The following is a 27,808-nucleotide window of genomic DNA, read 5'->3' on the forward strand; positions in this document are numbered from 1 at the left end:
ATGTCAGAGTTAACCTCATGTGGGATGGAGGCTGATATGGAAATGGGGGCAGCCATCTCGCATGAGGCTAATTCTGCATTATATTATGTGTGTGTACGGGTATTATATTACCTCTAGTGCAAATTGCAGTAATTAATCCTTTTCATGCCATCTGGCGACATGCCATTCCTGTCAAAATGGAATCAGTCTACATCTGGAGCTTTTGACCTCGAAATGCGTAAGGCAAAATTTTTAAAAAAATCGCCAAAGTAAAGTAAGTATCGTTCAAATTGGTGTCAAAATTTTTTGAATCAAAGATCCAAGCTAGACTCTATAAAATAAGCAATGGTCAACTCTCTCAAAGCCGTTGGTTTGATGTGATAATTGCCCGTGGTGGAGTTTTTCGCCTCTCAGCAGGCAGCCTGTAGCGCGGACTGTTGCCCCCTTTAGAAATTGTCTCTGGAGCCCAGAAGTAGCCTGGATTACAGTTTGGCAGAACGATTTATTCTTACTTCAATGCAAAGTGGTCGTGCCGTGATGCGATATTTTGTTTTATTTTCTCGTAGGGACAAGTAACTGTTACTGTAGAAAATCTGGCTAAAACTATCAAGTAAAGAGAATTTGAGACACGCTTGTACGGAGCATGATGATGATTATGATGGTGATGGTAGAAAAAGAGTGAAAAAACTCCAGCAGAGTGTCAGGGAGAGACTTAGTGTTATTTATTATGCAGTTATTATTGGTACGTCTGGCGAAGTTGTTCCAGACAGCAAATAAGTGCGGTGCGCTAATAGTTATGTCTGTTTTTTATTATCAAAACTCTATTCCAGACAAAATTGACTCTCTATTTTGATCGCCTTGACCTGCCCGTTGTGTTGTGTTTTGCATACCCTTGAGCTGTTTCTTCTACTGGAGAGACAGAAGAGATAGAAAAATAAAAAGTTATCCTCCATCTTCTCAAGAATTACTACGGTCGTATGAAAATTCCAATAATAGCGTTGGAATCCTCATAAAATCCTCTTTATTGGCACATAAATCATAAAAAGTCGTCTCCACGAAGTTTTGTGGAGCTACAATTGATGAACGTAAGCATTTTCTTATTTTTCTTTAATCAAATTTTTTTTTTTGGAAGTTGGTAAACTTTGCTGTTTATTTGCATTCTTGATATTTTTTCCTTCATAAAGCAGAATAATCTCTTCCAAAATGAACGATGTATAATAATAATGCTTGAAAAAGAAATACCATTGGCTGAAATTAAATGCATGTAATTTTTTTCGCCGCACAGTCAGGCCATTCCGCAAAGCCCCCTGAGGGAGCCCTTGCAGACGGATGTCGCAGTGGAAGAAAACTTGTTAAACTTTTTGTGCGTGAAAAGGGTAAATACTTTGAAAACTAAAGAGAAACTGCAAAATATTGATGTATAACGAGTATAAGTATAAGGGTGGGTTCTCACCAAACCATTCAATTCAATTCCATTCCATTCAATTCATTGTCATTCATGAGTGGCTATGATGGATCACGTTAATTCCTATGTAAGCGTTCCCAGGTCATTCAATTCAATTCCATTCCATTCAATTCCTCGCAATTCTCAATCAATGATGCATCTGGTTCCATTTTTCTCTCTTGAATGACAATCATTCGACTATAATATATAATAATTTTGCAGGTAGCGCCATGTATATTGTCTAATATTTATATTTTTCTGCTAATTTTCATAACTTAATATGCATATGAAACAACATCACCATACGCTAGTCAGAGGACATCACCAGTATGTCATGAAACGTCATTACTCCATGACCTTGATACACCAGCATTTGATTAAGCAACAGCGTCAGCATGTAATCATAAAACGCTGTATTTAGACACTAGTAAGGTGTTGTTGAAGCATTAACTTGCTTTAATTGTTAAGTGAAAGTCTGTAATTTTCATTTCATTATTTTTATTTTTCATTATGTAGCTAATGAATGGTGTAATATTTCCCTTAATAGGTTTTTAGTTCAATATTACTTATGTACTTATTTATTTTGAATATTAACACCATATATAAATATTGGAACAATATACATTTCAAATCAAGTTTAGCTCATTTGCAATTTAAATAAACGCTCAACAAATTATTGAAGAGTTTTATGTTATTGCCTTACCTTAGATAAATGGCCAGTCTTTCTTCTGCTTCAATAATGACGGTAATTAGTATTTTGCTTCTGAATGGAGAGCCTCAGTAACTCGACCAACTGCTTAAATTTCTCCTTGTCAATCCTGGAAGAAATCATGAAATTTATCTGGATTATTGAGCAAATCTGGGAACAAATGTGCAAAATGTCCCCAATTGTGCTCCTACTATTAATGGGATGCATCCACATATTCCTTTGTTTCCTACGCCTTCTACGCCGCTGCAACAACAACAATGTTATTCTTGCTAGGTCACTGACGTCCATCTCGCACGAAGGCTTATTGCATACTAGATGACCTGAATGAAAAGTAAGCTGATGGCGTTGGTTGGAACGGTGTTCATTCAAAAAGAATTGAATGACGTGAATTGAATGGAATGGAATTGAATTGAATGGTTTGGTGGGAACGCACCTAAGGTGCGGCCTAGCACATGGCAGCTTGGGGGCTAGGTTATATTAGGTCATAGTTATGTTAGATATGCTTTAGATTAGGTTGGGTCAAGTTAGGTTATATTAGGTAGGAGTTTGTTTGATTAGGTTAGGTAATCGGAGCCCTTTCATGAATCTCAGTAATAATGATGATAATGATGATGATAATAATAATAATAATAATGATAATAATAATAATCTAATCAGACCTAACGCCACATAACAGGAGCATTCCTCCACTTGACTCCTGTTCAGCCATTTCCATGGACAATAGTAGGAAAAGAAGTTGAAGAGTACGCTTTGTCGGAGCAAAAAGTGTCAAGCTCTGATGTGTCGTTGAAATAAGAGAAGCCAAGTATGTAAATCTAGTAAGGTATCACGGTGGGGCCAAGGAGAGAGGGATGGGGTATTACTCTGGGTGTGTCATTCATTGCAATGCTTGTCCCCAGGTGTGCAGTGTGGGAGCGTGAGCACCTGCCAGGCCGCTCACAGTGATAGAGCCCTCAAGTAGACTAAGAAGCTGTGTTGCCGAGGACCACGTCTGGCTCCAGCAGCTCAGATGAGGAGGCGTCACGGTTCGGGGAGGCGTGTGACCCCACCCTGTGGAGGACGGCCACGCAGGGAGCCGCCAAGAATGAAATCTGCAGAGCGGAGGCATCTGATGAGAAGCCCCAGCCAAGGCGACCAGAGGCAGGCCTTCATGCTGCTGGAGAAGATGCACACAACCCTTGCCGGGGCGCAGGGCAAGGCAGGTAAGCAAGCAGTATTCTTAAGCACTCTGACTTCTCCTTTGGCCACTTTTTACTAGGGATGTGCCGATGTATTGGTATCGGTGGTATCGGCACATTTTATTGGTATCGGCACATTATATGAGTATTGGTATCGGCTGATTTTCTGCTGATACCGATACCTGAACTAGTTTTGTACGTCGCATGTCACTCGTTGCAAATATAATTTTGTTCAATAGAAATTGGATTTTCTAAATTACTGAAAAAATATTAGAAAAATGTAATTATCTAGGATCATGATACTACACAGTTTGGAATTTCCCGCGATTTAATTTTCATCACTTTAAACAATATGATTCATATTACTTTCAATACAAGTACAGTACCCTCTTGAGTTTCGCGCTATCCGAGTTTCGCGATCCTCTAGTTTAGCGCTTAGCCCTAAATTCTTATCATCACGAGTTTCGCACATTACCGCCACGAGTTTCGCGTTGCTCTGAAATATACGGGTCACGTCTACCTACCGCCGGCGTCATGCGTGCTGCCTTAAAAGGCGGTGTCCAACCATTGGGGCCATGGGCAACCGCGGTTGCCTGTATGCCCAACTGGGAGCAAGTTGTTGGTTGTCCTTACGAATGGAAAACGGTTGTGAGTACGAGCGTGGGTACCTCACGGCTGCATGTAAACAAACAGACGACGGCAGTGGCTGAGGAGCAGTGGAAGATGGCCCACCAAGAGACTCGTAAATTGGACTGGCAGAGCTGCTTTGCTTACTACTTGATTAACAAGATGAGAGAACACCCCGTGCTGGGGAACCACAGTCCAGAAAACTTTTTCTCCAGTCAATGAAAATTGTAGATCTCCCGGTGTTGTTTCCTCTTCTTCTTCTTCTTCTTCTTTTGACCTGTAATGCATGGCAGCGACGGTGAAAAGTAATAGTGAAAAGTAGCAAAAGGGCATACAACAGCAAAATCAGCGAGAGAAAAGGACAGAAAAATACCTAAGCTCAGGGTGAAGTGTATAAGTGCGCACTGTTAAGTAACTTAGGGCTGCTTTCACAGTCACTTTATTTGTTTTGATCGTTACCAATGGTGGCGATCGCCGCTCACCGTTGCCAGATTGTTGTACTCAAGCATAGTATTTATCGGTTTCTGACGCCTAACTATTGCCAGGAAACATCTAACTCTTTTAACGATAACTATAAATGAGTTTCGTTATTGGAGCCCAGAAGACAATTTAGGGGTAAGATGTCGGGAAATATAATCGGCTGAGTACGACAACCTGGTAATGTTGTGACGTCGCTTAGTATTTCACGTGAAACTGACCGACGGGGTAGTGGCGGCTGCACATGAGGCGAGAGATGCTGAAAGTGTTTGGTTGGTGCGGTGCTGGGCTAACCCCGCAGCCACCACTACCCATTGACCAGTTTCACACAGAAATACTGTAGCGGCGATCGCCGCCATTGGTAACGACCAAAGCAAACAAAGTGACTGTGAAAGCGGCCCCAAGTGCATGTTGTGAAGTATAAAAGTGTGGAGAAGGACCTAAGAAGCGATACAAAGCATTACAGGTCAAAAGAAGAAGAAGAAGGTCCACTACACTGGCCGGTGTTGCGAGAAATATCTCCCCGATGAAATTAGTCATTCTGTGTCCACCACACATGTGGGAATACACAGCATTAAAAGTATTAATTTGCCTGGTTTTGTTCTAGTCTGTCTGCGCGAAACTCAAGAGGGTACTGTGTATAATACTTAGTATACAGTGTAGCCTTTGGCACCGCGGACGTGTACAATACAGGTTTAGTAGCTTCGGCGGAGCCCCTCCACTCGCCTCATTTGCCTCAATTGCCTGCCTCAGACGGTCGCTCCGCAGCGGAGCACGCTGCCAGGGTCTGGGGATCTCTTCACAGTCTTCTGCCTAAATGTGTGGCAATTAATAAAGCTAACCTAGTTGAGTCAAGTAGACCTCATGAGGCGCCTTTTCTCTCGCCCCTTGTCGAAACTCATGGGTGTGTGTGTTAACACTTCCCTTCTATGGTGGAGCAACGAGTAGTGGGTCTTTTTTTCTTAACATGTGATGTTGCCCTTTAGCGGCTGGAGTTGTTGTATAAAAATTTAATCAGTGCACAGGTATCGGTATCGGTCAAATATTGGGGTATCAGTATCGGTCAAAATTTTGGTGTCGGTACATCCCTATAGTCCAACCAAATTGTCGGGTCCGTTTGGGCGGAGGCTCCCGCGGGTCCATTTCTCCCCTCCGCTCTGCCACACAGTCCCAACACATTTTTTTTCCTCTCCTATGTTACCTTTGCCTTACATGTGAGAGCAAGAGACAGGTGTTGGCACTGTGTGGCAGAGCAGAGGGAGGAAAGGACCCGCGGGAGCCTGCGCCCAAATGGACTCCACAATTTGGTTGGACTATAGTCTGTACTTCTCTCTTTTATAGGAACAGCGATTAGTGGGCTTTTTATACACTTTCTTTTTGTTGCCCTTGATCTCCTTCCTTTATTGTAAAAACAAACAAAAAAATCTCTCTCTCTCTCTCTCTCTCTCTCTCTCTCTCTCTCTCTCTCTCTCTCTCTATCTCTCTCTCTCTCTCTCTCTCTCTCTCTCTCTCTCTCTCTCTCTCTCTCTCTCTCTCTCTCTCTCTCTCTCTCTCTCTCTTCCCCACTTTCTTTCCCTTCTATTTTTCTCTCTCTCTCCTTACTTCCTTCTCTCCCTCCCACTTTCCTCTCTCCCTCCCATCTTTTCCCTCCCTCTCTCCTTACTTCTCTCTCTCCCTCCCCACCTCCCTCCCTCCCTCTCCTCCTGCCTGTACCCTTCACACAGCCAACAGTCAGGCCCGGTCCACTCCCCCAGCAGTCTCTTTGTGAGCAACTCCCCCTCACACACTGCCCTCCTCTCCTCAGGGTGTGTGGGGCTGAGGCACAAGGATGGCCATGGCCCCGGCATACAGAGCAGGCCATCGTCAGGCAGGGCAGAGGCCAGCACAGCGAGGGTGGCCATGGCTGCCCCATCCACACTCTCCCTTCCTGGCCAAGCAGCTCACCTCAAGACTGGACGGGTGAGTGCTGTGTAGTGGAAGTAGTAGTAGTAGTAGTAGTAGTAGTAGTAGTAGTAATAGTAAATTGATTTCTTTTGGCCACTCCTTAACTTTTTTATAGGAGCAGTGATTGGTAGGCTTTTTTCATTATTGTTTTCTTTCTTTTGCCCTTAAGCTGTTTCCTTTATTGTAAAAAAAAAAGTAGTAGTAGTAGATGGGATGGCTGAGAGAGAGGGAGAGGAAGGGAAGTAGATTTGGACAAGCTATGGGATGGAAGTGATAACATTGCTGGAGTGATGTCGCTCTATTAGTCGGCCGGCCAAGTCCAGGAAATATGCCAAAAAAAAATTCTGATGGCATTTTTTGTTAAAAGTGGGCAACTATGCCAGAAGTCATGAGTATAGTCTAAAGATCCAGAATCACCCGGTTGCCAAAAAGACATTTAACCTTTAAGGTCAAATTTGGAGGTCAAAAGGTCAATTGAGGTCAAATTTTATGTTTTTTCTACTTTGTGCTATACTTTCAATAAAATCATGTTTGGTGTAAATAGTGCTGGATTAAAAGATATACAAGTTTTTTAAATTCAAATTGTATTGGTAAATGCGACCAATCTCAATTACGCACGCTGGGGTCCTGTCTACCTTGCAGAAATGAAGGGGCTGCCGAAAACTGCACCGGACGTATACGAAGAGTTCTTAGCTGGGAATTTCGTCGTGAAACGCCACAGTGGAAGGTTCAACCAAGTTCCAGTGGACCAGGCAACCGAATGGATGAATAAGGTCTGTAAATTATCAAACGGGATTATTGGAATCACCCAGAATGATACAGCGAGAGACAGATTTTGCACGACCTGGTCTGAGAGGTGCCAAATTTCAGAAGACACCATGCAGCTATTTGGACTTTGCAAGGATGACGCCGAGGTCGATTTTACAACTAGGAAAGACGGTCTTCCATTTAAAAGGATACAGGACTGGGATGCTGTAGCGAATCTTGAAACCCAGTTTCGGCGGTTTAAGGTGTTCACAGAAATTGACCAAGATGCCACATCCGGCGACGTAAAGCTGAGCTCACTGACAACCAACGACCTAGCCACTGATGGAATAACTACAGATCTCCTGACTGCTGAAGAGAAAGGAGTCGAGTTGGTGAAGCAGAATGTAAAGGAAAGACTAGTAGAAAGGTGTGCCTTTTTTGAAAAGCAAAACGCCAGAAGTCAAAGACATTCGCAACACTGTACGAAACTCCTGTACATGACAAAAAACCGAAGACCACCAAGACGATTAAAGCAGACAGGCAACTGATGCAGAGACTCTTCAATGCGGCGCAAGCTGGTCGTGCAGTTGACCTCCACAAGGTGCTGGAGCATGAATTGTCAGCTGTACCACTTAGTCTGGCGAACAGAGCGAAAAAGATGAACACCAACATAAAGTCTGCAATGCTTCCTTGCTGACGAAAGATCTTGGGGTAGACAAAGTCAAGGGAGCACCAGAGACCGAAGGAAAAACTTGCATCATCATCGATGGGCATGCATTGATTCAGTCCTCGAATACCGCACAAATGTAAGACATTTGGTGACTATGCGCAGAACTTCATCAAGACTGTCACAAAACAGTTCACTGACAGAGTTTCTCGGATTGATGTGGTCTTTGACCAATACAGGCCACTCTCAATTAAATCGGAAAGAAGGAGTCAAATAGTTGGTCGAAAGAGGCCAATCCGTAAGGTTATTGACAGGGATGATCTTCCACTCCCCCAGACCTGGAAGAACTTCATTGCATTAGATGAGAACAAGGAAGACCTTGCGATATTCCTGAGTGGCAAACTTTCAGCATTTAGAGAGGCAGGCAAGGAGGTTGTCATTGGCGGAAGCATTCCCAACGGATTCTCGTCTACACGTGGATTGATTCCCAGGCTAAAGGCAAACCACGAGGAGGCAGACACGAGGATAATCTTGCACATGCTAGAAGCATTTGATTGCGAGTATGAGAGCATCCTAGTGAAGTGCCGCGACACCGACGTCCTGCTACTTTGTTCACTTCACGAGGGAAGAGAAGGCAAGGTGTGGATGGTTAGTGGAATGTCGAAGGAGCAGGAATGCTACCCAGTGCATCTTATAAACAGAAGCCTACATGAGGAAGTAGTGGATAACGTGCTGGGCTTCCATGCTTTAACAGGTTGCGACACTGTCTCCTCATTTGCTGGACATGGAAAGAAGTCTTGCTGGACTGTGTTTTTACAACACCCAGAACTGTTACACAGTGTTGGTCGAGATGCGCCCCTAGGTGATGTTGAAAAGTTTCTGTGCTACCTGTACAAAGCACCATGTCCATCTGGAGGCATTGACAAGGCAAGGTATGACTTATTTCAGAAAGGGAAAAAGGCTATTGAAATGCTGCCACCCACACGCGATGCATTGGAATTGCATCTCGCACGAGCAAATCATCAGGCAAAGGTGTGGCTGCAGTCGGACAAGGTAGATGTGGTGACTGAAAACCCTGAGGAGACTGGTGGATGGAATGTAGTGGATGGACACTTGGAAGTTGTGTGGCTGAGAAAGCCTTCCGTTCCAAGTAGTTGCATGGAGTTGATTACGTGCGGGTGCAAAACGAAATGCCGAACACACGCTTGCGTTTGCAACAAGACAAGACAGCTGTGTATTCCTGCTTGCGGTTGTGACACTGATGGGTGTCTGAATACTGCAGGTTTAGAACACGAACAGGACTAGAAAGTCTAAGATATGATTACAGGACATCTTTTTGATTACTTTATTGGAGAAGCAGAGACATTGTTGGGAACAAAGCGGATTCATGCAATTCGCAGAGTCTTCTTTTGTATCTTGAAGCATAACAGAGTTATATGCGCATTAAGTCAGATAATCTATCACATTTACCAGTACCTTTTGATTTTAAAACATAAATATCTCACTTAATATTCATAACTTTGCACCAAATTATACATTGTATGAATGTATAGCACAATAAAAAAATTGACCTCAAAATTTGACCTTCAAGGTCAAATGCCATTTTGGCAACCGGGTGATTCTGGATCCCTAGACCATACTGATAACTTCTAGGGTGGTTGCCCACTTTTAACAAAAAATGCCATCAAAAGTCACTTTTAAGGGTCTTGGCCGGCCGACTATATAATAAAATTTAGAATATGTCATGATGCCTTACCTTCAATACAACCCTCTGTACTTCACTAATAGAGTTCAGTCCAGCACAAGACGCCCCTGTTCCATTACTAAGGCTGTGTGTGTGTGTGTATTAGAGGCATGTTAACTTCTGAGGACTTCCTGGACCACAACGAAATCATAATTTTAGTGGTGAAGTGCACAGAGTTTTGGTGGCTTGGCTTGTTGTTCTGGAGGCAGTGTATTGTGACATGCTGTAGAGTTGTTATTTAAAACCCAACCCCTTCCTCTGTCATCCCCTTTCCTGCTCCTGCTGCCACCCACACTCCCTACCCAACCTCCATTCTTCGATACTAGGTACTTTCTGCTACTACTACTACTACTACTACTACTACTGCCCAAGCTCTCTCTCTCACACTCCCTGCCCAGTTCCCTCTCTCTCCCTCCCCTCTTCCCTCTCTCCCTGCCCAGTTCCCTCTCTCTCCCTCCCCACTTCCCTCCCTCCCTCCCTACTTTCCATTTTATCTCCCCACTTCTTTCTCTCCTTCCCCATCTCCCTCTCTCCCTCCCCACTTTCTTCTTTCTCCCTCCCCACTACCCTCTCTCTCCCTCCCTTCCTCCCTCTCTCCCTCCCCACTTCCCTCCCTCCCTCCCTACTTTCCATTTTATCTCCCCACTTCTTTCTCTTCTTCCCCATCTCCCTCTCTCCCTCCCCACTTCCCTCTCTCTCCCCACTTTCTTTTCTCTCCCTCCCCACTTCCCTCTCTCTCCCCACTTTCTTTTCTCTCCCTCACCACTTCCCTCTCTCCCTCTCCACTTCCCTCTCTCCCTCTCCACTTTCCTCTCTCCCTCTCCGCTGGCTTATGTTTATCCATTAACTTTTTCCTCAACACTGACTCATTGATGATTACCAGAAAGTTAAAGGTGTGAATGCTCACCTATTCTGCCGCGAGAAACACACAAAAGAAAAGAGTGATGTCGCCGGGCTCAGGTGTTCTCTGCTCTGTGGTTTTAAATGGTGTACATACCTAGTTGTATTTACTTAGTTGTGATATACATGATACACATGGGTCCTGTCTCCAAATCTTAGTTTATCAAGTTTAGCTTAACCCGTCCGCTGTGATGGTCACGGATTTGGCCTTCCCTGGTAGCCTGGTAACATATAGTCCCAGGTCTTTCTTTGCCTCTGTGGTGGATAGTGGAGTGTTTCCCATGTGGTATTGGTGTGCTGGATATCCCTTCACTGGTAGCCTGGTAACATATAGTCCCAGGTCTTTCTCTGCCTCTGTGGTGGATAGTGGAGTGTTTCTCATGTGGTATTGGTGTGCTGGATATCCCCTCCCAAGGTGCAGGACTTTACATTTTCTTCATATTGAATTGTAGCAGCCACTTTTTGTCCCATTCCTGTAGCTTGGTGATGTCTTCTGGTAGGAAATTTGCAGTCAAGGGGTTAAGGTGTTTTATATTACTCATGACAAGTCAGTCAGAAGTCTATTATTTCAGCAAGACAAATCTGGTGCTAGGAAAGTTGTAAATGAGAAAACTGGGTGAAGTTTCTGGGATGGAGGCAGCAATCAGCCCCTTATATGGGTATGTAATTCAAGATCACTTAAATAATGTAGTTTTTCAGACACCAGTTAAATGCTATTGGTGAGACACACTTCTTTTTTCAGTTACATTTGCTCTCATGAGTGGTCAAACCTACAAACAGTGATGTGTTCTGTTGAAGGATTACAGATTTTTTTTATGACTGAAGTGGCAGTGGTGCTTGCAGAAACACAAGACTTAACAAACACCCACAAATGTAACCCGTCCACTGAGATTGGCACGGATTTCACCTTAACAAACACCCACAAATGTAACCCGTCCACTGAGATTGGCACGGATTTCACCTTAACAAACACCCACAAATGTAACCCGTCCACTGAGATTGGCACAGTTTCAACTTAACAAACACCCACAAATGTAACCCATCCACTGAGATTGGCACGGATTTCACCTTAACAAACACCCACAAATGTAACCCGTCCACTGAGATTGGCACGGATTTCGCCTTAACAAACACCCACAAATGTAGCCCATCCGCTGAGATTGGCACGGATTTCACCTTAACAAACACCCACAAATGTAACCCATCCACTGAGATTGGCACGGATTTCACCTTAACAAACACCCACAAATGTAACCCGTCCACTGAGATTGGCACGGATTTCACCTTAACAAACACCCACAAATGTAACCCATCCACTGAGATTGGCACGGATTTCACCTTAACAAACACCCACAAATGTAACCCGTCCACTGAGATTGGCACGGATTTCGCCTTAACAAACACCCACAAATGTAGCCCATCCGCTGAGATTGGCACAGATGTCGCCTTCACTGGTAGCCTGGTAACATTTACTCCCAAGACTTTCTTTGCCTCTGTGGTGGATAGTGGAGTGTCTCCCATGTGGTATATTGGTGTGCTGGATATCCCCTCCCAAGGTGCAGGACTTTACATTTTTCTTCATTGCATTGTAGCAGCCACATTTTGCTCCACTCCTGTAGCTTGGTGATGTCTTCTTGTAGGAATTCGCAGTCAAGGAGTTAAGGATAAATTGGAGCAGAGGAGACATGTAGACGGGACAGTATGAGCACCACTATTCCTGCACAGTGTAGCTTGATCAGCAGAACAAGGCCAGTCAGTACAGTGTTGATTTCAGTCCACCTTTTCAACAGGAGTGTGGAGTACCAGGGTGACCAGGAGCACAGACTGACCAAGGATGGCAGTGGTGAGGGTGGTGGTGCTGGTGGTGCTGGCCAGCCCCTCCATCATCCCCTCCGCCTCCTGACTAACCTGCCGCTCGCCCCTCAAGGCATCACTAACCCCACACACGCAGCAGCCAGAAGGAGCAGGCCGGACAGAATTCCCAGGACTCTCCTACTTTGGCGGCTGTGATGTGGTGAGAGTCCTGGGTTGTGTCTGTGGGTGTTTCCATGGGTAGTGTTATGAGCCCAGTAATAGCTTTGGCTCTGGTAGAGGTTGTTGTGGGTACTTTCATGGGTGGTGTTATGAGCCTAGTGAGAGATTGACGAGACTTTCATAAAGGTTGCTGTGGGTACTTCCATGGGTAGTGCTATGAGCCCAGTAATAGTGTGAAATGGCTTTGGTAGAGGCTGTTGTGTTTGTACTTCCATGGGTAGTGTTATGAGCCTTGTGATAGACTGACAAGACTATCATAGAGGTTGTTGTGGGTACTTTCATGGGTAGTGTTATGAGCCTAGTGATAGTTTGACAAGGCTTTTTTTGTACCATGAACATGAAAAACACCCGCAAGAATCAGGTACAGGAGGCCGTGCCCCGAACACATGATGCCTCCCAAAGGAACTGGCGGTGGCTGAGTGCTTAGTGTGGACGATGCGGGTTCGAATCCGCTTCTACCACCTGGGATTTTCCAGTCACCGCCGAGTGGCCCAAGACTACCCACATGTTATCCTGAAGACCACCCATCAACCCGGACTCTAGAGGAACTGTCCAAGTGAGTCAAGTATGAGCTCCGTGGGGCAGCATGAGCCAAGAGAAGATGGCGCCACTATAAACATTTGCCGGCACCACGCCCCTAAAGAAAGCCCACTGGTGCTATAGGTCAGGACGTAAAAAAAGGGAAAAATGGGTTGTGTGCTAAATCAAAATGAACAACTGTCAAGGTAGAGGAGATGAGGAGCAGAAAACCCACTCCTAAGAATTAAATTGTGGTGTGAAAATGAACGGCTGTCGAGATGGAGAGAACAGAAAAGCCTCCTTGTTGGTTAGTCAGTCAGTGGCTGGAGCACGCCAACACCAAAGCCGCAGAGTAGGAGAGTGTGACCACCCTCATCACAGGCTGTTACCTAAAGAGCAACGCAAGATTTAAGTTCAACATTATAAGGAGGTTTTTAAAATGAAATGCACAAAATGGAGGCTACAGTACAGGGAGAGAGTGAGGTCAGGGAAGAAGGGACAGAGGGAGGGAGGACAGGAAAGAATTTGTGGGGGGAGGAGAGTGAAGCCAGTATCAAGACCATCTAATTGTACAGCTGTTGGGGAATCGCTGTGTTCCAATCTGGCAGACCAGTTTTAACCCCTTGACTATGAACTTCCTACCAGAAGACATCACCAAGCTACAGGAATGGAACAAAAAGTGGCTGCTACAATTCAGTGAAGAAAAATGTAAAGTCCTGCACCTTGGGAGGGATATCCAGCACACCAATACCACATGAGAAACACCCCACTATCCACCACAGAGCCAGAGAAGGACCTGGGACTATATGTTACCAGGCTACCAGGGAGGGGATATCCAGCACACCAATACCACATGGGAAACACCCCACTATCCACCACAGAGCCAGAGAAAGACCTGGGACTATATGTTACCAGGCTACCAGGGAAGGCCAAATTCGTGTCAATCGCAGCGGACGGGTTAAGGACAGCATCTTGCACCCAGAGCCACAGAATAAGAGAGTACATACCAAAGGAATTTATGCTAAATGGATACCATGGTAAATCAAGGTTATTTTAATGTTATTTCAATGGTATTTACTGGGTGTGAACTGTTGGGAGGGAAGAGAAGCACTGATTACTAGATATACATTTACTGACATGCAGAAACAAGGAAAATTGAGCATATGGTGCTATGGACAAAGAGATGTGGGAATGTTGAAGCAAGGGATTGATGAGGACAAGAACCTGACCCTTAGTGCATGCTGCTCACCCCACCCTGGCCCTATCACACCCTGGCCCTGCCCCGCCCTGCCCTGGCCCCTCCCCACACTGGCCCTGCCCCAAACTGGCCTCGCCCCATGTTGGCCCTTCCCCACCCTGGCCCCGCCCCACACTTCTGCTCCTAACAGTTTCCATGTTCTCCAGTGACCAAGTGGTGTGTTGGTGCCTACCTCTGGCTGGCCGGCTGTTGTGACAGAATTATGAAGAGCAAGCAGACAGCTCTGAAAGAACGGGGACTTCTTCTTCTTCCACAAACAACTGCCGATGAGAGAGTGAAGCGATGAATAACAGGGCACTGAATAACAGGTAGCCACGCCCTGTAGATTTTGTGTGACATTTATAAGAAGAACATAAGAGCATAAGAACATAGGGAGACTGCAAGAGGCTGAATGGCCTACACAGGGCTGCTCCAGATTCCTCCCACTGCCACCTGTCATCCTCGTCCATGTAGCTATCAAGTCTACTCATAAAACAAGCTGTCATCCCTGCACTCACTAGTATGTGATTGCTGAGTCTATTCCATTCCCCCATCACCCTATTACTAAACCAAGGCCTGCCTATTTCCCTCCTAATTCTATACTTTTCTAATTTAAATCCATTACTGTGTGTTCTATCCTGGTGGCAGTGTGGGTTGCCTGCTGCCAGCACGTCATCTGGGAGACACACTCGGGCGACAGTGTAAGCGGCAAGCCTTCCATTTAGTGAGCCTGTGTTACAAAATCAGCTTAACCTTTTGACGGCTACAGGAACAAAGAAGATGCCATAAAAACTGCATTGGTGTGAAAATCAAACCCCAGGATCACATTAGACTTTCTGTTCAGTATTCAGCCAGTCAGTTTTGTGAGGCAGAAATAAAACAACACTTCCAGATTGCGATTGAATCTATATATAAACGATAGTTAAAACACCCCTTATGTGGTGTAACTATATTTATGCTGCGGTCCTAAGGTCAGCAGTGACTATATATAGACCATTCATTTTGGGGAGCTTTTATCCTAATACTGCCGCCATCTGAGTTAATCGGCATGATAAACCCACGGATCATTTTTTATAGTACAAACATTCCTATCATTTCTAAAAACAACTTCCAGTGCAGTAAACAATATATTTTGCCTCTACAGTCATGCCTTGGTTTATGAGTCTAATTCGTTCTGGAATTTTGCTCGCAAATCAAAACACTTGTAAGCCAAAACAAATTTCCCATTGAAATTAATGTGAATCCCATTAATGTGTCCCATATCCCAAAAAATATAAACATAAAAATCATTTTACTTGTTATTTAGTACAGAATGAAGATAATTTTACAAACAACTAGCAATGATAATCAATATTTTTTTTATAATATAGTATAATAATATAGCATAATATCTAAATAATATAGTGCTGAAAACACAAAGATCGCACACTGGAGCACAAACGTACGCGGACAGGAGCGCGCGGTGCTACCCTTGAGAGTGTGCAAAGTGGACTAAGGCGGTGTCACACTGGGCGTTTTCCTCCAGCCCTTGGAGCAAGAAGCAACCGTGGTTGCCTGTACGGTCAACCGGGAGTGAGTTGTTGGTTTGGGTAAATACTCCTGTCCTCCCGTCTCTGAAGCCATGATCGTACCCACAACGGCTTCTTCCTTCCAATAAACTATAGCAACAAGCTTATAGTTTGAGTGGCAGCAGCACAAGCCACAACAGCTCTTACTTTTGCAAACGGTGCCGTGAAGAATGGACCGAGAGGAGGAGGACCTAAGAAGCGATACAAAGTGTTACAGGTCCAAAGAAGATGTGAATACAGGGCGACTGGTTTGTTTTCATTGTGGATATGGGCAGCCGATCTTGGTCGTGTGTGACGCACGTCACCTGGTAATCAAGAGTTACCCCCCTTCCTTGAGACTGTTTTCCATCCCCCCTGTGATCCACCAGAGCGCTCTTTCTTGTCCATATAACTAGATGAACCAACACAGTTTCTCATTTTGTCACTCATCAAGGACATATGCATTGATTTAGTCACAGTTATGAGATCTCCAGTTCATTAGGAACCTTTCTCTAGCTACTTTGCGTCACTGCATGCGACGGAATTTTTCAAAACGTCCTTTTCTCAACAAAATACCGACCGATGGCATCGCTTCACTCTCTTGTTTCTAATGATGACGATGATGTTTTCATAGCGGAAAGTTCTTACTTATCCTTCAGTGATGCTTTCAAATGGTCTGTGGTGCAGCAGTAACACAACAGTGACCTCGTGAATCTGTATGCACCCCCACCTGGCAGGGTTACCTGTAGGAATCTCAGGAAATGGTCATCGCCTTTGGCCTAAGGAGGTGCGGTGCAGTGTGTTTACCTGTGTCGCCAGCCCTGCCACGGCTTGTGCCACACCCCCGATTCTTGCCAAGAATTGGGGGGACTTCTTGAAAATCTGACACACGAGAACAAGGAACGCAAGGATTTCTCAGGATTTGGGAAAGTCTTGATCGCCAGATAACGCCTTAAAGTTGTAGTTGCCCGTTGCGCCTACCACCAACACGGCTGGAGGAAAAAGGCCAAGTGTGATACCAGCTTGAGACCCTATTCCCATTGTTTTCCGCTCTGTCTTGCTGTGAACAACGGGAACCCACGCCCACGTCTCGACTTGTACGAACAGGATGCTCGTACGCCAAGTCACCGCTCGTAAACCAAGACATTTTTTGTGATTTTCTTTTGCTCATAAATCAAAACGCTCATAAAGTAAGGCACCCGTAAACCAAGGTGTGACTGTATTTGGTAGTTCCTCGCTCCTCTTGTCATTATTATCTTAGAGATTAATCATATTTGCCGGCACTGAAGATGTCCTTTCTTTCTTAAAATAAGACTTGAAAAATTAGCATGCTGTGCACTATTACAAGCTTGTCATGCTGGTGGTGAGGCTGACCCTGATTGTGCACCCCACAGGAGAGGCTGAAGGCGCAGTGCAGGGCTGTGGCGGTGCCTTCAGAGTGGATTCTGTCCGGGCAGGCGGTGCACCCCAGGCCACACCCCAAGAACATCAGGTGAGTAGCAGGGACACACACACACACACACACACACACACTGTTAAGTGGGAGTGACAATCTAACCATGATGGGGTTTTCAAATGCAAAGAGGCATGTTGGGAGGAGTGGACATCAGAGGAAGGTGAAACTCTATGAAACTCTTTATTATACCTGCATGGGGAAATAGCTGCTGAGGATAGGCAATGGACAACATTCTTATGCAATGGATCAAGGAGAACACACACACACACACACAGACACACACAGACACAGACACACACAGACACACACACACACACACAGACACACACAGACACACACACCTTTGCACACCTTTGCAGCGATCAGACGTGCCTTCCAATTCCTCCAACTCTGCCTCAGCCACCAGTCATGGATCTTGAGGCAGTGAAAGTGCTCCTGGACTCTCAAGAACGGGCCTTTCGTTCCGCCATGGACTTGGTGGTGGAACAGCTCAATAAGCGTACAGAGTTGGTTGAAGGTACAGTGACTGATCTGATCAAAAGTCTAGAATTCTCACAGGCCGAAATTGTGGACTTAAAGAACAACATCAAAGTGCTTCAGAAAACGCTAAATGAGAAACAAGTGATTATTGAAGGACTTGAATCCAAAGTCTCGGAGACGGTACAGCGACTCAACTACAACGAGGACTATAGTAGACGCAATAATCTACGGATCACTGGCCTCCAAGAACAAGCGGGTGAAACATGGGAAAACACAAGCACCAAAGTGTCAAAGATGATCAATGATAATCTAGAGCTTCCCCCTGTGAGTCTCGAACGTGCTCACAGGGTGGGACCGGTCAACCCATCCCGCCCCCGGCCAGTCGTTGTACAGTTTGAGAAGTACAGCGACCGAGAAACAATCATTAGGAATGCAAAGAAACTCAAAGGAACCGGCATCTACATCAGTGAAGATCTCTGCCCTGCCTCTCAAGAAATCAAGATGAAGCAACTACCTCTACTGAAGAAAGCGAGAGATGAAGGTAAAATCGTGTACTTCCGTCACACGCGATTGATCATCAAAGAAAAAACTGGCCAACAATCATCATTCTCAACCATCGCAGCTGACCCGACACATCGAGGCGCTGGTCTGACTCCTTACAGCTCTGGCGGGGGCGGGGCGGCCCACAGTGCTGGGACTGGGACCACTGGAGGCGTAAGTTCTGCTGTGACTGGAGACTCCCAGACTAGTGCTTCGAAGACTGCTACTTCCCTGACTGGTGCTCTGCCGAAGGTGCCTAGTGGTGGTGCTGGCGGTGCCTCCTCGTTGCTGCCTCATGCTGGTGCTGACGGGATGTCGACTGAGACAGGTGTTCAAATGGGAGGAGGAATGGACATAATGGGTGGACGTACCCAGAAGAATCTGAGAGAACGCAGGAAGAAGTAGATAAGTAAAGTCACTCAACATTCTTCAACTTCGATTTCACGAGCATGATATCAGTACTCTTGTTTTCATTCATGTCACCCAAAATACTGTTTATTGTTATTGTACAACCAATTGTCATTCCTGTGGCCTTTACTTAACACTTCAGGATTACCATTACCTCTACTTCACTTATATTTCTTCTACCATTAATTTACTACAACCAATACAATTACTACTACCTCTTAATACTACTTATTTCTACTGTTGCCGCTTACTACTACTACTACTACTACTACTACTACTTCTACTACTTCTACTACTGTTGGTGCTTCTACTATCACTACTACATCATTACTTTATTACTATTACTACTACTACTACTACTACTACTACTTTTACTACTACTACTTTTACTACTACTACTTTTATTACTACTGCTGCTATTACTACTACTACTACTAATACTACTACTGCTACTCTTATTACTCTTACAACTATCACTGCTTCTACAACTACTGCTACTAAAACTACTGCTACTACTACTATTGCTATCTACTACTGTTACTACTACCACTTGCTACTACTACTACTGCTGCTACTACTACTACTACTACTATTACTACTACTACTACTGCTTTATTACTACTACTGCTACTACTACTACTGCTACTACTGCTACTACTACTACTACTACTACTACTATTACTATTACTACTACTACTACTACTTCAGCTACTGTTGTTACTTCTACCACTGCTACTACCATTACTGCTACTACTAACTACATGTTTCCTTTACATACATTTCCTTTAATAATGTTTCTGATGAAGATTTGATGGATGTTTTTAATTTCGATGAAATATTCAGGCAAGAAATTTCTGCATAAGCTTTGATCCCTTAAGTGTTCAAGATAACAATTATAACAATGATATCGATGTCAATCAGTTTTATATAAGATCTAGAAACATTAACTTTCCTAAATCTGAATATATTTTTCTTGATAATTTATCTTCTCTTTGTAACAATAGTGATTTTAATTTATTAACACTGAATGTAAGATCCATCTCCACCAATTTCCAATATTTCAAAGACACTGAACTGTCTGACAATGTAATTTATGACGTGCTTGGTTTCACTGAAACCAGGCTCGATGCAAACAGCATTTCTACATTGTATTCTTTGACAGCATATGAAATGTTCACAAATAACAGGAACAGGTATGGTGGGGTGGCTGTTTACGTCTCGAACAGGTACACAGGTCATAAAAGTAATTGAATTCAGTCGAATGGAAACATTTATTGAGAGTGTGGCAGTGGAAGTAAAATTTAATGGTAAAATATTTTTATTTATATGTATATATAGACCTCCTCAAGGTAATGTGAATAATTTTCTTAATGTTCTCAATGAAATTTTAACTACCAAAAAGATAAAAATCCTAGTGAAATATTTATTTTGGAATGATTTATTACATAATAATATTGATAACATTCAGGACCTTATGAATTTAGTAACGGCAATTTATTCCCTGTTTCCACTTACAACCCTGCCAACTTGAGAGTTCTGGCAAAAGATAAAAAGATAAAACCAGTGAAATATTTATTTTGAGATTTAGCCATATATTTATTACATAATAATGACGATACATTATGGACCTTATGAGTTTGATGTATAGTTATTCCTGTCGCCCTGGACAACCCCTGCCTTCACATCCGCCATACCTTATAGATCACATTTGGTCCACATGTGTTGAGAACAACGTGAAATTATGTAATCAAAACTGATATTACTGATCATTTTCCAGTGATATCTTTATTTAAATGTAACAATATTCCATCTCCTCCCACATTCATAACGAAAAGAACGTTCACCCAGGAAGACTTAGACACATTTAGTGCTGCACTTTCTCACACAGATTGGTCTGATGTCATAAACTGTACAATCATGTCCTAACAACTCCTATAATCTATTTTACAACAATTTCAAAACAAATTATGATAATTGCTTCCCTAAGAAAACAATTAAAGTTAGTAACAAAAATAATCGCAGTCCACACATTACTCCAGCATTAAAGAAGAGCATTAGAGAAAAACATAGACTTGAAAAACTAGCATATAAATGGCCTTTAACTTTTCGAGAGCAATATAGGACTTTCAGAAATAGACTAACATCACTTTTAAAAGAAGCAAAGAAGAAGTATCACCAAGACCAACTATTAGCTAGCCAAGGCAACCCTAAGTCTCACTGGAAGTCAATAACTAACTTATTAGGTAGATCTACAGATGGTAAAACAGTGAAATTGAGCGCGGATCAATTTGTTACAACATTCCAGATAAATTTAATGAACAATGAATTGAGCTACGATCAATTTGTTACAACATTCAGATAAATTTAATGAACATTTTTTTGAGAGCAAGTCAGCAAGCAGCAGAAACTGTAGGTAATGAATTTTAAATTATTTACACAACTCTCCCAATTTTTCTATGTATTTATTTCCTGCCACAAACTTAGAAATTGAAAAATATATTAAAGTAATTCCAGCATTAATAAACATCAAATGAAAAAGACAAATTTCCACCTATCCCTCGATCGTAACGAACGTGGATGACTGACATCTGTGACGCCAAAAATAATTCCCGTAACGGGTAACAGTGGTATGTCAAGTAAGGGTAAGTAAGACTTGTCTGCTTACTTCCAAAGCTTACAGATATTCACATGCTGGTTACGATAAAAGTTAGGGACAGCATCTGCTTAAGTTAAGTCTGTCAGTGCAGAGAAAAAGTATGTTTTAAGCAGAAGCACATGAGGTTCAAGGTTAAATTGTGCATATCCCTATGTTAGTCTACACCCTCGGTTATTACGGCTCCAATCAAATTAAGAAGACTGACTGCCTTGCATCAACTCAGCAATTAAAGAAAATAGTGGGTTAGAGTGAAAAGTATTACTCAAGCACTCCCCTCTCGCATGAAAAAGATGCAGGCAAAAGCTCAGGAACCAAACATAAATTAGTAGATGCGAGGATGCAGGTTATAGTCGTGTGGTGGAAAGATACACAAAGCAGCGTCAGGCTGAACCTCAAGCCGGCGCTAGTCTTTGGAGACGATCACTATGCACCATTCTGTGCAAAAAAAAAATCGTAAAGCTCAAATTTCCAACCACCTATTTATCTGACTATTTCTGCCTAAACCACGGGTAAAAGAACACACCAAGGAATTTTTGATTACCGCTGGTGACACCCAAAAAGGTTTAGGTCAGAGGGTCGCGAAGGTTCCTCCCCGACGAACGTGTCGACGGGAAACGAAGCTTCAAAGGACCCAATATTACTTTAAATGCCATAAAAGTTGGCTGATAAAACCGTGTAGGTTGCCAGTGGGGCTGTAGTCAAGGGATACTGCACTCTTTCGAAGAGGAACTTTAAGGACAATCATGTACATAAGGAACTCTAGTAATAATCTAGCATTAGCTACAGAAATGGTTTCTCCATCTGTCTAGTTTTCCTGTTTAAAACACGAGATCAAATCAGTAGATAGCCTATAGGCGTCCACTGGCCTATTAAAAAGGCCACTCATTTGCACAGTGTCCACAGCAAATATACACCCTTTATGAGGCTGTGTTGCCCATCTTCCCCAAATGTTTAAAGAAAAAGTGACCGAAACGCATCATAATCCTTCCGTCCAGTGAACGCGCTCCTGTTTATGAGGGCCGGCGTTCCCGTTCCCGGGATTGACCTTCGAGCGGCTGAGAGATATTTTATCTCCCGGATTTGACACGAATGAAATGTCCATGACAATCTCACTTTGAAACAAGAAGTCCCTGGCAGAACAATCTGCCTCCCTTGCTACCCTGCGAAAGGCCTAACTGCTGTTGCTGTTAGCGGGTGATTAGGGGCAGAAGCCATTGTGGGATTAGTAAGGTAAGTAAGGACCTCTTGGTTGCACATGCAGCGTAGGAGGAGCAAGCACCCTTTGAAGACTGCTACACTCCTTACATGAGAACAGTTACCGTTATCCTTGACGGCACTGTTCTTTCTCTCAACCCACCCCTCATAGTCCTCGGGTCAGGTTTCTCTGCCATTAAAAGAGTTACTAGTAAAATGAGGAGTAAAATGGTAAAAGAGAAAAAAATATTGCTGCAAAAATAAGTAAAGTAATAATCATTCACCGCTAAGTATGTGCTCACTCCTCCCCGATGCTTTAAAAATGCATAATAAAAGAGGAAAAAGAATAATGAGTGAGGCTTAGCAAGACAAAACGTCTCCACTGTGCAATAAAATACACAAAAGAAAGGAGAAAAGAAAATGAATGATTATACATAAAATGCGTAACAATGTTACTCAAGAAAAATATTAAACATCCACACGCCAGAAAAATCAACAGCTGAAAAATCTCATAGATTAGATGCGGCCCCACACGCCTAAACACGTGAACATAATAATAATAATTCACCTGTAATAATGTTGCAAGTGCTGTAATTACTGAAACCGTATCAATGAGTGTCAGCTATAATGTGTTAAAAACCTCGAAGACAGCAGCTCGATGCCCCACTACTCAGCACGCTCGCGTCCCTCGCCTCGCCGGTGGCAAGGGCAGGGCTGCAGGGGTGGCAGGGTCTGCCGTCCCCCGTCTGGTAGCGGTGGTGGGAGGGGCGGCGGGCAGACAATATACGCCCACCAGTCACCCTCAGAGGTCCTAGTTGCCTGGCGAAGATAAGTGCGCACCTACGACGAGTTGTGTCGCAGGAAGAAACAAATGCCTGGACACCTCCAAGGAAACTTGGTTGTGTGGAGGTGCGAGGCGGGGCGCGCGGGCTGTGTGAAGGTGCGGGACGGGGCGGGGTGTGCTCTCGGGTGCGGCTGTATGCTGACTCGACTCACTGGGGCAGGAAAAGCTGCGCGGCTGATGGTCAGCGTTTGCTTGCTGTGTCCGATACCGTTCACGCCCCCACACACACTGTCACTGAAGCTAAGTTTGAGAGAGAGATATAACAATTCGAGTAGTTCGTAACCACGCTGCACATCATTTATGTTAACGACTTTAAGCGTCATTTTAACGTGGTTAATGTAACGTGTTATGTTTAAGTTTAAGGCGCGAACTGCTGTCTCACCTCAGGTCCGGTGTACCGTTGCCTGCGTTCTCCAGTTGACTGAAGTGGTTGAGACAACACAATAGCCTTTTAGTTAAGTTATGTGTGGCCGAGCGGTAGCCGTTATAAGCTCACTTTAGTTCACTTTAGTTCTCTCTCTCAGGTTAATACAAATACCAAATGTATTTTAACTATATTAACAGTTGTACTACATAAGGTTTACAGTTTACGTGAGAGACGAGAACACACACACACACACACACACACACACACACACACACTCCTCCTCCTCCTCCTCCTAAGACTAACAAGCAAAAATCTTCAGTTTCCTCCCAAGTGGATGTACCGTCAGGTGTGATCCAACAGGACGAATTGGGTGTGGCAATGAAGAAAATACTATACGTTATTGAGTATCAAGATGTTGGATTTCTCAAATTTGACATCTCTAGGAAAGTGACTATATCAGATGCATTGCAGACAGAAATTTTAATGAGAGGCTCAAGTTTTTTCCAGTATATGTCCGGGGCGTTTGCAGTTAAAACAAGCAGTCAATGACAACAGCATGGTTCAAAAAATGCATTGGCAAAGGGAAAGGAGAAGTGCTTTGGTCTTGGTTAGTCTATTCAGCTGTCAAAAGTGCAGTGTTTTGCTTCTCGTGCCTACTGTTTCCCTTGACAGAGACTGCCAGCCACTGTTCTTCCCTAGAGCTAGAGGGAGGTTTTAGCAGTTGGAAAAAGCCAGAAAAAATCATTGCACATGAAAATAGTCAGATACATCGTGGCTCTTTCACTAGATGGGAGGAAATGGAAAGGCGCCTTGTTGAAAAGGAAGGACTAATTGACAAACAGCTTCAAGGGCACATTGCCACAGAGAAGGAATAGTGGCGACAAACCCTCAAGAGAATTCTGCACTGTATTCGATATCTGCCCAAACAAAATTTAGCACTGAGAGGTAACAGAGAGAATATAACCTGCACTGAAACAGATGAAAATAATATTGGAAATTTCAGAGGCCTTTTAAAACTAATTGCAGAGTTTGATCCTGTCATGAAAAACCATCTAGACTATGTCTGTCAAAATCCAAGGTCCCCTTCATATTTGTCTGCTGAAGTCCAAAGTGAATTCATCCAGATTATTGCATCTACTGCTGGAAGCACTTTACTGAGTGACATCCGAAGAGCTGAGTACTACGGTATAATGCTTGATTCAACTCCAGATGCTGCACACAGGGAACAAATGTCAGAGATCAAAAGATATGCAGAGATAAACTATGAAGAAAAAACAGTTTGTGTGAAAGAAAGTTTCCTTGGACTTATTCAATTACACCAAAAGGATGCAGCAAGTACTGTAAATGTAACAATGCAGCAGCTGGAGAAAGATCACTTGCCTTTTGAAGACTGTCGTTCTCAGTGTCATGACAATGCTGCTGTCATGTCTGGACACAAATAAGGAGTACAACAAAGACTTGTTACAGTGAACCCTAAAGCAATATATGTGAATTGTGACAACCACTCATTAAATTTGGCTGGGGTTCATTCCGCTAGTCATGAGGTGGTGATGGTCACATTTTCTGGAACTGTGCAGGCAGTGTATGTTTTCTTTTCAAGGTCGACCTATCGATGGGAGACATTGAAGAAGAATTTGCCTATATCTGTGAAAGCTGAATCTGAAACACGCTGATGCAGCTGATGTAGTTCGACCCATACATGAAAATGCGAGGGATTTGGTCCAACTTTTAGAGACCATCGGAAGTGATTTGAATGAGACAACAGATACCAGAAGTGAAGCAACACGGCTGTTGAGCAGAATTTTGGCATTTGATTTCTTTGCTGCACTAAGTTTCTGGAACATTTTACTTACCAAGATTGACAGAGTCCAGAAGCGACTGCAGGATCCAAAAATGAATTTCCATGAGGCAGCACAAGATATCCAGGCGTTGCAAGTTTATGATCTTGCTAATCGGGAGGAAATCTGCCAGACATCTATCAAAAAAGCAAAGGAGCTCTGTCATGCTTGGGATGTAAGAACTGACAGACGACGTAGAGTGAAGAAAAAATTGCCTGGTGAAACTGGTGGTGATGTAGGTCTTTCAGCAGAAAATGAGATGCAACGTCTGCTAAAAGGTACTATTGACAGAATGCATAATGAAATGGGCGAACGGTTCATCAGATTGCTTAGCCTGGATTCAAAGTTTGGCTTTCTTTTGGATATTAAGGAGTTGCTATCTACAACCAATGAAGCATACATCACAGAAAGGTGCATTGATGTGGCAAGTTTCTATGACACTGACTTAGATGGCTTGGAACTGTTCAGTGAAATTGTAGATTGCAGAATGCTGCTTAAGACACGAGATGATGTTCTGATCACTAACACACAGGAATTACTTTGTTTCATTGTACAATATGGGGATGAAAGTGTTTTCCCAAACCTTCGGGTTGGCCTTAGATGCTGCTGACCATTGCAGTATTAATTGCTAGTTGTGAGTGATCATTTAGTAAATTGAAACTTATCTTGTCGTACCTTGGAACGTCTATGGGGCAAGAAAGGTTGTCGGCTTTGACTCTACTAAGTGTAGAGCAAGAGATCGCAGACAAAATAAACTTTGATGACGTGATAGATAAATTTTCAGCTGTAAAAGCTAGAAAGATAAATACATTGTATCGTGCATCAGTACTTGATATCCTTCAATTCATTGTCAACCCTTTTCTTTGGTTTGGTTTTCTGTTATCAATATCTGTCTAATTACCTTTACCCTCTAATAGCTTTATACCATTTTATTTCCTTGCATATGGTTGATCCTAAGCATCCAGCACTTTAATCTTTTTGTGTTCATTAATTTGCCACATGCTAAAACATTCTCTAAAGAAAAGTAAGGTTTATAATTAGTGAACTAATTCATCTTTGCTCTTATCAGATTTCTTTCCAGGCATTATAACTATTCAGTCTTTACCACAAAATACATTTTTTTCTAATATTATCTTCTATACTGGCAACAATTTGTACATTTTCATGATTTTCTTAGCCCCTGTTTTACTAAAGTTTATCTCCTATTTTAGTCATATCTGTTTAATTTGCCATTTGTCTTTGGTTATTAAGAGTTACTGGTTGCTGTGATGCCTTAATATAGTCTACATTTTATTTATCTTATCAACATTTTGGAATTTATTTATGAGGGCTAATAATTAATTAATTATATCTATTATTTATAAAATAAACTATTTTAGTTTGCGAATTCGGTTTGTGTTCTATCATTCCAGAATATTATTATGCAAATTATAATGCTTTGTTTTCAACACAGTATATCTGAAATAATAAAGGCAAACATTTCCTGCCAAGATTAGTACACTCAAATGAAAAGAGCCTCCCCCCCTTTGGGGGCGCCATAATAGACTTTGCCCCCGGGCGCCAACAACCCCACGACGCCACTGACAGAGCCACAGGGATAGGAGACTTTGGCCGCCTCCATTCCCCCCCATTCCTTCCCTCCCTCCCAAGAGAATATAAAGGAAAGGGAGTAAGGGGAAAGTAAGGAAGAAAGGGAAGGGAGGAAGGGGATGAGAGAGAGAGAGAAGGTGATTGAAAGGAAGGGAAGGAAAGGAAGGAAGAGGAAGGGGAAGAGAGAGAAGGGAAGTGAAGGGAAGGAAGGAAAAGGAGAGAGAGAGAGAGAGAGAGAGAGAGAGAGAGAGAGAGAGAGAGAGAGAGAGAGAGAGAGAAGAGAGTGAAGGGAGGGGAGGAGAGAGAAGGGAAGGGAAGGGGAGGAAGGAAAAGAGAGAGAAGTGGATGAAAAGTGATGGAAAGGAAAGCGAAGGAAAAGGAAGAGTAGAAAATAAGGGAGGAAGGAAGAGGAAGGGGAAAGAGAGATAAGAGGGGACAAAAAGTGTTGGAAAGGGAAGAGGGGGAGGCGTAATCCTTTCCCTCACCAAACCACATTCTCACACCTCGGCACTTTCCAGATATTTGGAGGAGTACAAGTTGAAGGAACGGTGCGCCGACGGAACCATTGTAGCCGTGCCGTGCTCCCTGCCAGACAACACCAACACCAACACCACTGCAGGGAAAAAGAAGAAAAAGAAATGTGTGGTGTGTGTATCTCAGGCTGGGAAGGAAGACGCCACAT

General features: G+C 43.4%; 1 protein-coding gene across 5 annotated transcripts; it reads left to right on the forward strand.

Moving 5' to 3' along the window:
* The first annotated feature begins 3,054 nt into the window (after nucleotides 1–3,054).
* Nucleotides 3,055–27,677, forward strand: LOC126996720 (uncharacterized). Of its 5 annotated transcripts, XR_007751394.1 has the most exons (6): nucleotides 3,055–3,334; nucleotides 6,219–6,373; nucleotides 12,207–12,430; nucleotides 14,374–14,535; nucleotides 17,148–17,245; nucleotides 27,645–27,675. XR_007751394.1 is itself a non-coding variant. In XM_050857464.1 (5 exons), exons 1-3 carry the CDS (start codon nucleotides 3,142–3,144, stop codon nucleotides 12,225–12,227), a joined length of 369 nt encoding a protein of 122 aa, XP_050713421.1. In that variant the 5' UTR covers nucleotides 3,055–3,141; the 3' UTR covers nucleotides 12,228–12,430; nucleotides 17,148–17,245; nucleotides 27,645–27,677. The 5 variants fall into 5 exon arrangements, 3 of the variants coding, with proteins under 3 accessions (XP_050713421.1, XP_050713423.1, XP_050713422.1); XR_007751393.1 differs by lacking the exon at nucleotides 27,645–27,675 and having other exon boundaries at nucleotides 14,374–14,907; nucleotides 17,148–17,173; XM_050857464.1 differs by lacking the exon at nucleotides 14,374–14,535 and having other exon boundaries at nucleotides 27,645–27,677.
* The last annotated feature ends 131 nt before the right edge of the window (nucleotides 27,678–27,808 follow it).

The sequence above is a fragment of the Eriocheir sinensis genome, chromosome 11 (assembly GCF_024679095.1).
Source record: "Eriocheir sinensis breed Jianghai 21 chromosome 11, ASM2467909v1, whole genome shotgun sequence".
Lineage (NCBI taxonomy): Eukaryota > Metazoa > Arthropoda > Malacostraca > Decapoda > Varunidae > Eriocheir > Eriocheir sinensis.